This window comes from Erinaceus europaeus, chromosome 9 (genome assembly GCF_950295315.1).
Source record: "Erinaceus europaeus chromosome 9, mEriEur2.1, whole genome shotgun sequence".
Classification (NCBI taxonomy): domain Eukaryota; kingdom Metazoa; phylum Chordata; class Mammalia; order Eulipotyphla; family Erinaceidae; genus Erinaceus; species Erinaceus europaeus.
The window spans coordinates 87079366-87095872 of NC_080170.1; the positions used below are offsets into that span (position 1 = coordinate 87079366).

Genomic DNA, 16507 nt, shown 5'->3' on the forward strand with positions numbered 1-16507 from the left:
GATAGTTAATGTTATCATCGCATTATTTGGTAATTGGGTTAACTTTGAAAAGTCCTTTTGTTAGGGTTTTCTGTATAGTACCCAGTATGTTGTATATAGCTGTGCTATTGGTTGCTTCTGATCTACTTGGTCTAGGCTTTTGAGAGAGTCCACATATCAATTACACAGCCTGTATATTAAAAAGATTCAGTCTGTGTTTTAAAAAACTTCAAGACATACAATTAATTCCCTCCCCTCATATTAATTAGTGATTTATATGACTACATTTTACTAGGATTGTACATAAACACCATTCCCACCACCAAAAGACTGTGACCCATCCCTCCCACCCACTCCCACCCCCCACTGGCCCTGGAAGCTGCATGTCTACCCCTCACCACAGGGTTTTTACTTTGGTGCCCTACTTTCAATTTAGTCAGATCCTGCTTTTAGTTTCCCTTTCTGATCTTCTTTATCAACTTCTGTTGATGAGTGGGATCATCCCATACTCATCTTTATCTTTCTGACTTAGCTCACTTAACATAATTCCTTCTACCTCTGACCAAGATGGGTCAGAGAAGTTGAGTTCATTGTTCTTAGTAGCTGCATAGTGTTCCATTATGTATATATACCACAGCTTTCTCAGCCACTCATCTGTTGTTGGGCACCTGGGTTGCTTCCAGGTTTTAGCTATTATGAATTGTGCTGCTATGAACATAGGAGTACACACATCTTTTTGGTTGGGTGTTATAGAGTCTTTGGTGTATATCCCCAGGAGAGGAATTACTGGGTCATATGGAAGGTCCATGTTTAGCCTTGTGAGAGTTCTCCAGACTACTCTCCACAGAGGCTGGACCAATTTACATTCCCAACAGCAATGTAAAAGGGTTCCTCTGTCCCCACAGCCTCTCCAGCATTTGTTGCTGCTGTCCTTTTTGATGTATGCCATTCTTACAGGAGTGACTTGGTATCTCAGTGTTGTCTTTATTTGTATTTCTCTGACAATCAGCGACCTGGAGCAGTTTTTCATATGTTTGTTAGCCTTTTGGATCTCCTCTGGAGTGAATGTTCTGTTCATATCCTCTGCCCATTTATGAATGGGGTCATTTGCTTTTTTGGTGCTAAGTTTGCTGAGCTCTTTGTACATTTTGGTGATTAGTCTCTTGTCTGATGTATGGCATGTGAAGATCTTCTCCCATTCTGTGAGGGGTCTCTTTGTTTGTTTGTGGAATAAATCCCTATTTAAATTTATACAATAGGGAGTCAGAGGGTAGCACAGCATGTTAAGCGCAGGTGGTGCAAAGTGTGATGACCAGAGTAAGGATCCCCATTCTAGCCCCCTCCCCGCTCCCCACTTGAAGGGGAGTCACTTCACAGGTGGTGAAGCAGGTCTGCAGGTGTCTGTCTTTCTGTCCCCCTCTATCTTCCCCTCCTATCTCCATTTCTCTCTGTCCTATCCAACAATGACAACATTAATAACAACAAGGACAACAAAATGTAATAAATATTTTTAAAAACTATAAAAAATAAAAATAAATTTATACATTGAGGCCAGGAAAGAGACCCAGTAACAAAGCACCTGGCTTGCACACATGAGATCTTAGGTTTGATCCCCAGCAACACATAAGAGTAATAAACACAGAATGGGCAGATTTCCATGGATAGTGAAATGGTGCTTTATACACTTTCTCTCACACTTTCATTTGAAAAAAAAATGAAATGGATGGCATCTCCAAAATTAAATTACGAAACCAGGTCTGACTAGCAACACATGTACATACTGAGAAATACTATCACCTCTGCCATTAATCTAAGCCTACCTGTCTGAAAATGTGCTGTTACTTAAACCAGTACCTTTTCCTTTTCAATACACAGATATTAGAGCTAGGTCAGCTGACAGGAATAATGCAACTAATTAATGATTCAATAAATTGTTGTAAAGAAACAGTACCCTCCTACCCTATAAATAAAAGAGTCCTAGTGCTTGTAATTTTCTCCTACCAGCATTTCATTGATTCATTTACTCAGCTGCCAGAAGACATTTGTTGCAAGGAATGAAGAAACTAGAGCAGTAAATAAGATACATATAACAGATTCTCCTGTTTATCTCAGGCTGAATTCTATAGTCTCTCTTTTTACTTCTCTAGGATAATCCTTCTCCACAGTTGTTCTACACCATTATACATAGCCATTTGACATACAAAGTCTATTTTCTAAGTGGAAGGAAGTCCTGAAGTCTATAACAGCTAAATTATTGCTCTGAAATCTTTAAACTGAATAAGTTTAGTAAAATCATATACGGTGGACAGGAATACTATTTTCTTTGTGTTTTACTAATTTCATTCAGATTCCAGTTAATTGCCTTTTCCTTGTGGAGTCTAACTGTAGTCCTTCTGTTATTCACTAACGGTTTCTGCATAGATATTTTATATCATCCTAATATCCAGTATCCTAAGGATATCATCTAGTACATAGTAAAAATTTAATAAACAGAGACTATTAATTCATTTAAACTCTTTCTATATTCAACTCTTGCAATTCTTCTCAAAAATTGTACCCCCCCCCCCATTCTCAAACCTACTGCTACCTATAGACCAGCTAAAATTTCTGCTTTCTGCCTTCCCATTAGTGTCTATCCTATGAGGTTCACATTGTCAACTCTCTTTCTTCTACTTGTGCCTCTAGGAACTCAATTTAGCTTCCATGCTATGCTGAGGGGCATAGCAGTGCCATTTCTACAGCTCTCCTTATATTCGATAGCCATCTACTTAGCACAGAATACAAAGTGGGAACTGAAGATATCTGTGTTACCTCCAGAAAATAAATAAATATTTTAACTGTACTCTTCTGGGTTTTGACTTTAAAATCTCCTGATGGAGACATTGAGAAAAAATAATTGTGCAGCAAAGAACTTGACTGACTTTCTCTATTCATAGATAGTGATTCATTCTCTATTCAAGCCTTTGTTTTATTGGGGATGGTATTAGTAATGCTACTATGATGCCAACTGGACCTCCCTGGGAAGACAATCCCACCATTATGTCCTGGAGCCCTGCCCCATAAGGAAAGAGAGAGACAGGCTGGGAGTATGGATAAACCTGCCAACATCCATATTCACTGGGGAAGCAATTACAGAAGCCAGACCCTCCACCTTCTGCAACTCCTAATGACCATGGGTCCATACTCACAGGGGGTTAAAGAACAGGAAAGCTGTCAAGGTAGGGGATGGGATCTGGAGTTCTGGTGGTAGGAATTGTGTGGAGTTATACCCCTCTTATCCTATGGTTCTGTCAGTGTTTCCTTTTTATAAATAAAAATTATTAATTAAATGAAAAAACAATAATAATATAACCACTATAAGTGTTGATGTGTCCATATGCACATTAGTTCATTTGATCTTTTCATGTTCTGATCTGTGAAAACATCATGAAGCCAGCAAAGAGCCTGAATAAACCACTCATGGAAAAGCAGATAAAAACCTCTGGTCTTTGACAAATGCTTGGTCCCAAAATGGAAAAGGGGAAGAGATTAACCAAACAAACCTTGTTTCTTCTTCCTAAAAATTTCAGACAGAAAAATCCTCTCTTCTCAAGTCCCAGAGAAAAGAGATAGACTAAATAAGCTCTTGTTTCCTAGACTGAAACAGGCAAAGTGAGGAAGAACACTACTGTGAAGCTGCTGGGCTGGGGAATCTACATTCCTGGTCCAGAGGTTAAGAGACTGGAAGATATTCCCATGGCATTCTTATACTGAATATTATTATCCATCATGGCTATGAACACTGAGTGTTTCATACAGGCACAGAGCTAGATTTACAAAGTGATGATCACCAGTAAAGATTTGTCAGTTATAACAGCATGATTCTAGAAACTAACACTGACTAGAACTTATTTACAAATTGAGAAGCTGAACAAACCAACAGAATTACAAATAAAAGTATCTCCCTAGCCAACAGGCTAAATCTTGTGGAATCAATAGAAGCTAAAAGGCCTACTGTTATGGAGAAGTGATAAATGGAAACTTTTATTCAATAGTATAAAACCTGTCATTCATTTCTCTTACGGAATATAAATGAATGGCATCACCTTGATGCTCAAGTCAGAAACCTTGGTGTTATCTTTGGTACTCCTTTCCTTCACTCTTCACATATAAACTTGTCAGATCTGAGGCTTCATATATCTCTCAATCTCTCATCTGTTCACTTTCTTCCACCTCCTTTATCACATATCCAGTCAAGGTTATCTCTGGATTACTTCAGCAATCTCCAAATAGACCTCCCTGCCTCTGGTTCCCACATTTTATAGATAAGGACATTGAAGCAGTGTGACTCCAAGCAAAGTTCTGCATTCAGAGAGAGAGAGAGAGAGAGAGAGAGAGAGAGAGAGAGAGCAATTATTTGAGTTTAGGTATATTAAATTTTAAATCTAGGCTTAACCTCTTTTCAATGCTGCATCTCTATATAGATTCCTCCCCTACCAACACCACTATCCCTGCTAACTGGATTGCCCTACGAACTAGTGTGCTCTAGTAATCTATATACCAATCAATTAGCCAAAGAGAGAAAATGTAAATGGGATCTTGATGACCATTTCAATCAATTCACCTGTTGTAACTGGAATTCAGTGCCTGCACAATGAATCCACTAGTCATAGAAGCCTTTTTCTTTTAATCCCTACGCTTGTTCTTTATTTTCTGATAGAGACAGAAAGAAATAGGTAAGGGAGGGCAGGGGTAGATAGCACAATGGTTATGCAAACAGACTTGTCATGCCCGAGGCTCCGAAGTTATAGGTTCAATCCTCCCGCATCACTGATCAGTGCTCTGGTTAAAAAATAAATGAATAAAATAAAAGGTAAGGGAGAGGAGTGTGGTAGAAAGAGGAGACTACAGCACTGCTCCCCTGCTTGTGAAGCTTCTCCCCTGGAAGTGGGGACTGAGATTTTTAACTCAAGTTTTTACATATAATGTGTGCACTCCATCAGATGCACCACTGCTTAGCCCTCCAGCTCCTTTGAAAAAGGCTTAGAGTGTTTCATGTGTTTCCCCAGGCCTTAATTCTAGTTAAGAAGGAAGTCAATCTCAGTACTCTGTTTTCCTATTTCTAACAGCTAATCCTGATTCCAAACTCACAAAACAGATAAATAAAGTATAATTTTAAAGTTAGCAATTTCAGGGTTAAATGAGTTATGAAAATACCCATGGGACAGAATGATATAATAGCTCATTTGTGACGAATGGGCAAATTTGACAAAAATTGGAATCTTTATAGCTAGAGATAACATATAGATCATTACAGAAGAGTCTCCTCATTAAAACCAAGACCCAGTGCGAGAGAAAGTGTGATGCAAAGTTCTCACAACTGAACTGTAATGAAATTTCAGGATACAGAGTTCAAGTATAGGATTCTTTTCAGTCATTGTATTGTTTAATTTTTTGTACATAAGTGATGTTTGTAAAAAATGAGTATGTCGGGAGTTGGGCGGTAGCGCAGCGGGTTAAACGCAGGTGGCGCAAAGCACAAGGACCAGCATAAGGATCATGGTTCGAGCCCCTGGCTCCCCACCTGCAGGGGAGTCGCTTCACAGGTGGTGAAGCAGGTCTGCAGGTGTCTGTCTTTCTCTCCCCCTCTCTGTCTTCCCCTCCTCTCTCCATTTCTCTCTGTCCTATCCAACAATGACGACATCAATAACAACAATGATAACTACAACAATAAAACAACAAGAGAAACAAAAGGGAATAAATAAAATAATTTTTTTAAAAAAATGAGTATGTCTAAGGCACATTTACACATGAAATGGCAGTGTCTTTCCACATGTGCTTAGTTCCTTTCTCTGACAGTGACTTACAGATGCCCATGTTGTATGATAATGAAATGGGATAGGCTTACAGAGTAACCTGATGCTTCTGTATATACTGTTAAAATTTAAAATCAAAGTCTTCTATAAGAAACTAGTAAAATAGATTTTGAATATGATGGAAAAATTTCAGAAGTAAGTGAACAGAACCAGCTACTGGAGAGCATAAATTAAAATGAATTATGGATACTTTACAAATGTCTCTAAATAAAATTTATCATCTACAAGTTTTTAACATATTATTTTGGACCTCTTTTTTCCTTATGCACATAGTCCAGTTGTCATTTCATGGTAAATAATTTTGGACAGAAAAAGTCCTTTTCCCTTGAAAGTCCATAACTTGCACAAGTAGCACCTGCAAGTCAGGAGCTTGTCTTCCATCCTGACTCAGTCATGAGGACTGATAAATACTTATTCCACACTCAATAGAATTAGTTGGAAAAATCATGGCAAATGAGAATGTCAGATGTGTTTCAGAGCTCATTTCAAGCTCATTTAGTAGCCCTAGTCCTAGGCAGAAAAAAATCAAGCGCACAACTTCCAGAAAGTGTAGAAGAAACTGAGGTAGCAGCAACACTTCTGTGCTCCAGGATATATTTCAAACTGTATAAAGGCAAGATTACCTGGATTGGGAGTTGGGTGGTAGCACATGTGGTGCAAAGTGCAAGGACCGGCACAAATATTCCAGTTCGAGCCCCGGACTCCCCACCTGCAGGGGAGTCGCTTCACAAGCGGTGAAGCAGGTCTGTAAGTGTCTATCTTTCTCTCCCTCTCTCTGTCTTCCCCTCCTCTCTCCATTTCTCTCTGTCCTATCCAACAATGACAACAACAATAATACAACAAAAAAGGGAATAAATAAAAATATTTTTAAAAATAAATAAATAAATAAAGATTACCTGGATTATAGCAACAAGGGCACACATAAAGAAGGAGCTAAAATAATCATCTAATTCTAGTTTGTTGTTCTAAGTTCTTGTAATGCCTGGCTGAACTTGAGTTGGTAGAACTTTAACTCCCTCTTATTTTCATCAGACTTTTTAATGCTGTCTTGAACTGTAACAACAGTCATAGTGATAATCATGTTCATGAAAAAAGAAAAAGGGTCAAATTATACACTTAAAATTCCCAATGATTGGAGACAGAAGGTAGTCTACCTGGTAGAGAGCACAGGTCATATGCAAGGACCCAGTTTGGAGCTCTGGGTCACAACATGGAAGTACCTTTGAGGGGAAACATCAGGAGCAGTGCTACAGTATTTCCCCTTCTCTCCTCACTGTCTCTCACCCTCTATCAAAAAGGGAAAAAAAAAAAAGGCTGTTGGATCAGTGAAATTATGAATACACTTATTCCTGGTGACAAAAAAAAAAAAAGGAAAATCCACTTGTGGTTCAGGAGATGGTTTATCATATATGGTATAATCTTTACCATGTATGAGAACCCTGTTTGAACACCTGGCTACCACATGGTTACATGGGAGAAACTTCATGAATGGTGAAGCAGTCCTATAGTGTCATTTCTGTCTCTATCTCTCTATCTATTAACTCATGCTTTATGTGGAAGAAAAAAAATGGTCTGTTTGAAGTAATGGAATCAAGCAGACATTAATCCTAATGGCAAAATGAAGTAAAATTACAAATTCTTTAATATTGTCACTTAATTTATGGAAGAAAATATATGTAAGAATTCCTATCATTGTTTGGAATAATTGACTGTGTAATGGAAAAAGAAACCTGAGCAAGTCTTTCCCATTTTATTTGGATTTAACCCAATGCTTCACACTTGCAAGGCATGTACTCCATCATTAATCCCAATTAAGTCTGATTTTTATACAGTTTGCCAGTGATTGTTCCATTCAGTTGAACATGTAGTTCTATATAATTGTGAGACACTTGCATCCCTACCCTCTCCCCAGGTGAATTGTCCTTTTTTTTTTTTTTTTTGTTCTTTACTTTTCTTCTCTTCCTTTTTCTTTCTTTTTTTTTTTTTTTTTTTCACCAGAGCATCACTCAGGCTCAGGCTCAGTCTCAATGCCAGCACTATGGATTCACTACTTCAAGCAGCCATTTTTTCTTCTAATTTTTACTAGATAAGACAAAGAAATATTGAGAGGGGAAGGGGAGACAGGGATATAGAGAAAGATAGACACTGTCAGACCTGCTTCACCACTAGTGAAGCAAAGCCCCAGCAGGTGTGGATTGGGGGCTTGAACCTGGGTCTTTGAACTTGGTAATATGTGTGTTTGGGTATGCCACTGCCCAACCCCTGCATTGTCCTTTCTAATTCCTTCTTACATGGAAGCTTTGCAGACTGTCATTGTAAGCTGTGTGTCTGTCCTTCCCACAGATCCTCCCACTATCACTGAATCCAAGAGTAATGAAGCCACCACTGGGCGACAAGCTTCACTCAAATGTGAGGCCTCAGCAGTGCCTGCCCCTGACTTTGAGTGGTACCGTGATGACACTAGGTATGTACCTAACCTGTCATGCTTCCACTGTTCTGCCACATAACCCTAGCGGACCCCATAATTCCTAATGAGAAGACTAAGCCTCTTTGTCATTATTTGGGCTATAATATTATATATATATATATATTTAATTGAGTGCTTTGGAGCCTATAGTTCTTAAACTGATGCTTCAAAGCACTCATGCTGCCAACAGTGAGGTAAGTATCTCAATGGATCGATTTTCCTTGGCTTAAAAAAAAAAAGAAAGAAAGAAAAAGAACCAGACCACTGTTCATATCTGGCTTATGGTGGTGCCAGAGATTGAATCTGGGATATTTACTGCCTCAGGTAAAAAGATCATTTTGCATAAGCATTATACTATCTCCCTAGCTTCAATGAGTAGTCTGTACCCAAACATCTTTCTTACCTATAGTAGAAGCTTAAGCCAAATGGAATTCATCCATTCCTGAGTCTTCTTGGTTGAGAGATACTGATTGTAATAACATGGGATTGCCTGATTAACACGAGCACTTGAGCAACACACTGTCCTGACTTCCTTACTCTCTTTTTCCTATAGCACAATGACAAATAAATTGCTAAGTAAAGTCTACACCAGTGTTTCTTTCACTCTTTTTTTTTTTAACTTATAGGATAAACAGTGCCAATGGCCTTGAGATTAAGAGCACGGAGGGCCAGTCTTCCCTAACGGTGACCAATGTCACTGAAGAGCACTATGGCAACTATACCTGCGTGGCTGCCAACAAGCTGGGGGTCACCAATGCCAGCCTAGTCCTTTTCAGTAAGTATGCTAGAATAGGAGCCAACTTGGGTGGAAAGGTAGGAGGGGAAAGGGCTAAGTCAACTGAGTTCTCAAGTGGGAAACATGAAAATAATAACCTCATCTATTTTAGGTAAATGTACACAAAATCATAATATAGTGAATGTAAAATAAAATACAAACTTGATCCCTACATGTAAGGTGAACCTTAGACATTCATTCATTTTCTCTCTCTTCCCTGACTAACTTTTGATATCTGCTGTTTTGTTTCATTTTTCCTGGTTGGCTAAGTTGCAAGTATATTCAGGGAACTCAAATCTCTTTGGTAATGGTCTCTTTAAGGATCAGAGGTTATATAAGAGTCTGGAAATGAAGATCAGTTAAAAATGGCAACAGCAAGAGTGACTGAGGAAGAAACATTCAAGGAGGATGGATAAGGTGCTGGGAGAAGGAGAAACTAGAAAAAGACATTATATTTTTAACAACAGAAGAGAATGGGGACAATGAATGATTTAAACAGAATGTAAAAATCTAAAGGTGGAAAATGGTTGCAGAAAGGTTTCCATGTGACAGCAGGAAAAATTACTTTTCTGGAATACAGATGGAATGGTAGGAGAGAGGAGCCATTTCTGAAGACCAAAGGAGATCTTAAATACAAGCTAAGGTGCAGGGGCATCTGGGGAAAAAGGTAATATTTGGAATCAGGACATATTTATTGGACTAAAGAAAACAAAAGTTAGCCATACTAAGCTAAAAGTTCATTTGAACTGGAAGAAGTCCAAGTTATTGTGAACACACAATTTGCTAGGAGTTGCTTTATACAAGCCCACTTATGAAAGCAACAGCCACAGATAAGTCTAAATTTTGCCTTTCATTCCTCATTTTTAAGTCCCCCTGACTTTAGCCTGTGGCAGTTCAATGGAATACAGCTATGTGCACGCTGTGTCAATATGAAATTTGAAATACATATCCCTTGTTTACTTGTCTCCAAAGATCAAACACTGGAGTTCTTTACTTCAACTAGAGACATCAGTGTCTTAAGACATATGAAAAGATATTTATATATTTGTAGTTAGAAAAACAAACAAACAAAAAACAGAAGAAAAGAAATGTAGTTAGCTATTTCATTCCTGATGTTCAGGATTTCCTGAACATGTGGAAAAAGCAGCTCTAACTATAAATCTGAAGTGACCTGCTTAAGTAGAACAGCATGGATTAAGCTATAGGTTTAGTACCTTGGGAATGGTTCCAAGACTTGGAAAAGATGAAATTGAGTCATTGGGTTCATTCGAAAAAGCAAGAAAATGTCCATTTGCATTGATGTATTTTTCCTTTCTATCTCACCCAGAATTGTGTAGTAAAGATATATTTTTTTAAAAAATAAATAAAATTATACCTATAGATAGAAAAAGGAGATGAAGAGAGATAAAACAGGCTAGTTGTGATGAAAGGTGATATTAAGCCTAGTGCAGAAGCCACTGCCATGCTCACAGAAGTCCATGTACAGTACTCCACCCAGTAAAACTAAAAAATAGCATGAAGATTACAGAATTTCTATTTATAAAGTGAGAATCAAGGATTTGGACTAGTATATTATAACTATATTGTCCCAGAGTTCACAGAAGTCAGTTCTAGACTGGTGAAGAGCAGAGTGCAGTGATTAACAAAGTACTACTTCCCAGTGGGTTCACACTACTCTCTGTAGAACAGCTTCAATAGTCCCCAGGGTAGTGTGTCTACAGTACATGTGCACACCTGCATGTACACACACACACACACACACACACACACACACACACAGAATCAACTGAGGATGAAGAAGATTGAGTATTCCTTCCTTGTCCTTCTTTCTCTTTTCCCCTCCTCTTCTATATTCAATCTCCCTCATCCTCTGAGAAAAAGAAGGGCAAGGAAGGAGAAGGAGAGGATAAAAGGAAATCATTTTAAAAAGGAAAGTACATGTTTGAGCAGATTGTTCATCACTTAGATTCAGAGATGTGTTTAATGGGCAGAATTAAGACACTGTTGGTGAGGATGTTTTTCCAGAGAACCAGGTCAAGAGGGCAGAGATGTATAGGAGGGGTGGCTATGGTCTGTCAGAGAGCACTGTGTGGGCTGCGGGGTGCTCTGCTGACCCAGCTGGGCCAGAGCAGAGGGGGCAGCTGGCAAGCTGCTGCCAGCCAGAGACAGAAGCAGGTAGAAATTCAGAGCCAGTTCCCCTGAAGAGATCACAATCATCCATCCTTGCTGACATGTCAGCACATTTTTTTGTGTGTCCACCACAGGGACCTGGGCTGACTTTTGACTTAGTGTCAGTTGGCGGTCACTGATACCCCTTGTCCTCCCCCACATGCAAACAGCATACATGCATTTATCTACTCTCTATGCAAATATCAATTACCAAGGAAGTCCAAATATCGAATGAGATTGCAAGGTCACATAGTATTTGTATTCTGTTTTACCTAAGCCAATGGAAGCCATTTCTTTCTCATTAGCCTTGTTCTCCACACATCCTAGCATTGTTTGTCAAGGATCTATATATTCTTTCTTCATCCTGGGCGAAGTGCTATTTTATATAATTTTTCTGAATATGTTTATCTAATGGTATAATGTGTCAAGATAAGGAGTCAGTTCCTTGGCATTTGTCAGAAGGAGAAATTTACCTCATCCATATTGAAGTATTAGTCTACTCGTGATACTCAAAGAAGTTTCTCCATGAGGGGAAATATAGCACATTTTCTATTTCCTATTTCTACACTGGTAACTGTGATGTGCCCATAAAGGAAACTGGTTTTGCTTTTGGTGTCTATATTTAGTTACTTTAAAAACAATTAATATAGGGGGCTGGACAGTGGTATACCTAGTTAATAATTTCAATATGCAAGGACCCAGGTTCAAACACCCAGTCCCCACCTGCAGGGGGAAAAGCTTCATGAGGAGTGAAGTGCTGTAGGAGTCTTTCTCTATATATCTATATCTTTTCTCCTTTCCCTCTCGATTTTTCTCTGTATCTATCCAGTAAATAAAGGATAAATGAGCCCCCAGCTCCCCACCTGCAGGGGAGTCACTTCACAGGTGGTGAAGCAGGTCTGCGGTTGTCTATCTTTCTCTTCCTCTCTCTGTCTTTCCCTCTTCTCTCCATTTCTCTTGGTCCTATTCAACAACGACAACAACAACAATAGCTACAGCAACAATAAAAAACAACAAGGGCAACAAAAGGGAAAATAAATAAATAAATATTTAAAAATTTTAAAAAAGATAAATGAAATTTAAAAATGGATAGGAATAATAGGGTGATAATTTAAATATCATCATTTCCTCTTAATTTTTTTTAAATTAATGGATAGGACAGAGAGAACTTGGGAGAACTGGAGGAGAAAGAGAGAGAGAGAGACATCTGTAGTCTTGCTTTACTGCTCACGAAGCATTTCCCCTGCAGGTAGGGAACAAGAGCTAGAACCCAGGTCCTTATACATGGTAACACATGCACTTAAGTGGGTGTGCCTCCACCCAGCCCCCAATGTCATCACTTCTTATCAAAGGATCCCTTACCTGTTCTACACATGTCCTGAGCATTTCATGTGTCAAATCTCATTTTAATATTAGAATAATCCAACTAGGTACTACTCAAAGGTGTTAAGTAATTGGTGCAACTAAGTAGGACTAACAGGGCTTAAAGTTGTATAATCTATTTCCAAGTCCAGCCTCTAGCCCAACACATGATCCAGATTTGTATATCTGTGAGGAAGTGATAACAGATGTATGCAGTTTGGAGGTAAGGAGACATCTCATTTCTTTCTCATTTTTCTGTTTAGTGAGGCCTTTCTACTGATATAATTATACTCCTTCCCAGCCAGAAGCATTGCTTCTACCACTTTCCACTTCCATTTCCATTATCAGCTACAAGACTGGGTCCACTAGATTATTTAAACTTTTCTCACATAGCTTTGGCATGGTAAGATTCTGAAATAATATTCCAAACTAGAGTCAGTGCTTGAAGTTACAAGGTGATAACTCTCTCATGTTAAAGGGCAGTCTTCTTAATTACCTTATACTTAATTACCTTTGTACTCATACAGAAGAATAAAATACAAAGAAATAAACACTGAGCCATAGCACGTCAGTGTGTAGGAGGTTTTTAAATATTCTCTTTAATTTTAAAAGACCATTACCATACTTGATTAAATTTCAAAGAACTATTTAAGCAATCTGAAATGGAGAGAGCCCCTAACATGAGGGCATGCCTCCCTATTTAACAGCTGTTTTGAATTACTCTCTCATGAGATGAGTGTTTAAATATATACTATTTGATGATTCTAGTTAAGGTTTAGCAAAGCTTTTAAAGCAGTCCATTCTGGAAGCCACATGATAAGACAATTTGAGTAGCTATGTGAACACAATGCATTATGGTGGCTGTAAACTCCATAGAAAGGCTCTCTGCAGATACAATAGGAATTAGGTGGGCACTGGAACTAGTTTCAGTTTCAAAAACAGGCTTCATATATGTGGAATTTCAGAAACATGCTTCAACATCTACAACACCCATTGGAAAATAAAAAATCATATCGGAACTAATAAATCACTTCCATACCTACCCCTGGGTCCAACGTTTATCACTTAGGTACTTTTTGTTCAGAAGTTTTCCTGTGAAGTGTGAACATCCAGTTAGTGGTTTCTTATGGTTTCCTAGCAGAATTCATCCAGTCGCTACGCTCCTCCCTGTGTAGAAGATAAGAAACCAAAGCTTAGTGTTTCAAAGAATTGGTAATGGTTACCTCATGTAATAAAGACTGCAGTCTAGCTTTGACTTCTGTTCCTAAAGCCTCCCAATCAGTTGCTAAGGTATGTTGACCTTTGTGAGCATTACCAACAAGAAGACAAAGCACAAAGGTTTACCCCACACACATACATACACACTTTTGAATACTGAAAGTTGGAGAATTTCATTTTAAGTAATAATCACTTTGCACTCCTACGGGACCCTGCAAACTATGGCTTAAACTATACAATGCAGCCGAATAATGATGAAAGGATAAGGATAAAAAAGCTAGTATAAGGAACGCATCAAAGGAATGATACATTTGTAGACTAGAATTAAAAGAAGGAGAATAAGTAAGGGTGTGTAATAGGGCTAAGATGATGATAACAGGGTGGAGTTAAGAAGGTAATAACAAGCTGGGAAACAGTGAAGGAGTGTGGGTAAAATACTCTAGCAATATAAATGGTCTTGTGGAAATGAGGGCAGAGAGCACTTACCCAACTGTGAACAGTGTGATGAGAAAATATTAAGCTGAGTCATTTAAACAATCTGAATAATAATAGTAATACTAAAAATAAAGTGCAATAGATAGAGTACAGTATGGGACAGTGGTCTCCAACTGCTAAATAAATGCTGAAAGCAGTTTAGCTATTTATTTTCAAAGCTGGAGACTTAGTTGCAAATAACCAGTGGAGGTTTAAACTATTTTTATATTTGACACTTGTGTAACTAAGACACAATTATCCACTGGGTTATTATTGACTTGTTCCATCTTAATACACTTAGGAAGTTTGGCATTTAAGGTATAACTTTCTGCCAAGCAGATGGACTGAGCACCCCAGGATCATGCAAATGCTATTCTGCAGTGTTTGGTATAAACTGACAGGTCAATCAGATTTGAATAGACACTTATGCTTTTATGTTTATGGTTTTTGGTTTTTGATGACCTTGATTTCTATTTTTTTATTACACCAAGTGGCTAAGAATAATGTAGAAATGTGATAATTAAATTACAGTAAAGAGTTTGAGGGGTAGCAAGTAATGTCTCCTCTTCTTAATGCATCATTCCACATCCTGAAAGCACCTCAGAGAAGGATCTAGAATTCAACCTGGGGTTTTGATAGTGTGAGAGTGCCTTAAAACCTAGATATTTTTTTTCAGAATGCTTAATTTATGGTCAGTACTTTGGGAATGGACTTAGGAAGAAAACATATGCTAAGACCTTACTGTTAAAAAAAAGCACTTACTACTCAATAGGTGTATCATCAAGCCATTTTGATTTAATTTCAGTTGATATTGTATTATAACAAGAGAGCAGGATTAAGAAAGAAACTTAAAAAAAAATTAGATCATGCCAAGGAACTTATTACCTTGGCATTACTCTTGCTCTGGTAGCTGTAATATGAAAGTAAAAACTTGAGGGAAAAGTTGAATTAGTATTTCCTAAAATAAATTTTCCAGATGCGTGGCTAAAGTTGATAAGAATTATAGAGCTTGGGGAGCAGAAGTGAGTCTTTCACTTATAAATCCTTAAGTCCATCTGTCTTGAGTTAAAGAGACCAGAACCAACACCAAATTTGATCACCTGCTAATATAAACACTGTCAACCCTTCCAAAAAATATGTAAATTCTGTGGTAATTTTCTCACACCAAGAATAGATACTTATGGGGGTGAGGAGGCGGGAAGATAGCATAATGGTTATGCAGAGAGACTCATGCCTGAGGCTTTGAAGTCCCAGGTTCAGTTGCTTGCACCACCATAAACCAGAGCTGATCAGTGCTCAACAGGGGGTGGGGAGGGTAGACACTTATGTATGTACTCTACATTTTTAAAAAATATTTTATGTATTAATGAGAGGGATAGGAGAGGAAGAGAGAGAGAGAAGGAGAGAAAGAACCAAACATCACTCTGGTACATGTGCTACCCAGGATGGAATTCAGGACTTAATGCTTGAGAGTCCAACACTTACTCCACGGTGCCACCCCCTTAACCACTAAAAATAGACACTATAAGAGATACAATCCTATAAGCATGGGAATTCATCTGTGTTATAACTGTTTAACAAACATGAGTAAGATAAATATAAACTCTCCATGATGCTTACTATTTTTTCCACTTTAGAGCGTGTTTTACCCACAATCCCCCACCCCATTCAAGGTCAGTATGATTTTTTTATCACTGTAGCTTTGTTACTGGGTCATTCTCCATCATCTATAATGAGCAAAATACACAAAAGTGGGGAGGATTCATTCACAAACCCCACATATCAAAGAAAATGATCTGCTGGGTAGGGGAGCTAGCATAATGATTATGCAAACAGATTCTAATGCCTGAGGCTCCAAGATCCCAGGTTCACCCTTTACATCACTATAAGCCAGAGCTGAGCAGAGCTCTGGTAAAACTAATACATAAATAAATAAACAACTGCCCTTGTTTGTAGATACACTTGTGACAAAGTCTGTCACCTGACCTAACTTCAAGTTGGTCAGTCCTTCACTGGGAAGCCAATGCTAGCCTCAGAAACCAACATTTTCTTCACTCAGTATGTATGGCAGGTTATTGTGAACATACAGCCAGTGAAATTCTTCAGTTCATAAAAATATGAGTCATCTGACCTCTCTCACATCCGAATACTTATACAATCTGAGTCTGAAGTCACTAGTATTATTTGTAAAAATGATCTTATCCACTA

General features: G+C 38.3%; 1 protein-coding gene across 3 annotated transcripts in view; it reads left to right on the plus strand.

Annotated features, from left to right (window-relative positions):
* The window catches only part of LSAMP (limbic system associated membrane protein), a 791240-nt gene that overhangs the window by 745776 nt on the left and 28957 nt on the right, over window positions 1–16507 (plus strand). For 2 of the 3 annotated variants that reach the window (XM_007516306.3, XM_060198321.1), the window contains exons 5-7: window positions 8178–8298; window positions 8928–9076; window positions 15937–15972. In XM_007516306.3, coding sequence (XP_007516368.1) covers window positions 8178–8298; window positions 8928–9076; window positions 15937–15972 — 306 coding nt within the window. The remainder of the gene's footprint in view (window positions 1–8177; window positions 8299–8927; window positions 9077–15936; window positions 15973–16507) is intronic. The other variant, XM_007516307.3, reaches the window with a different exon arrangement.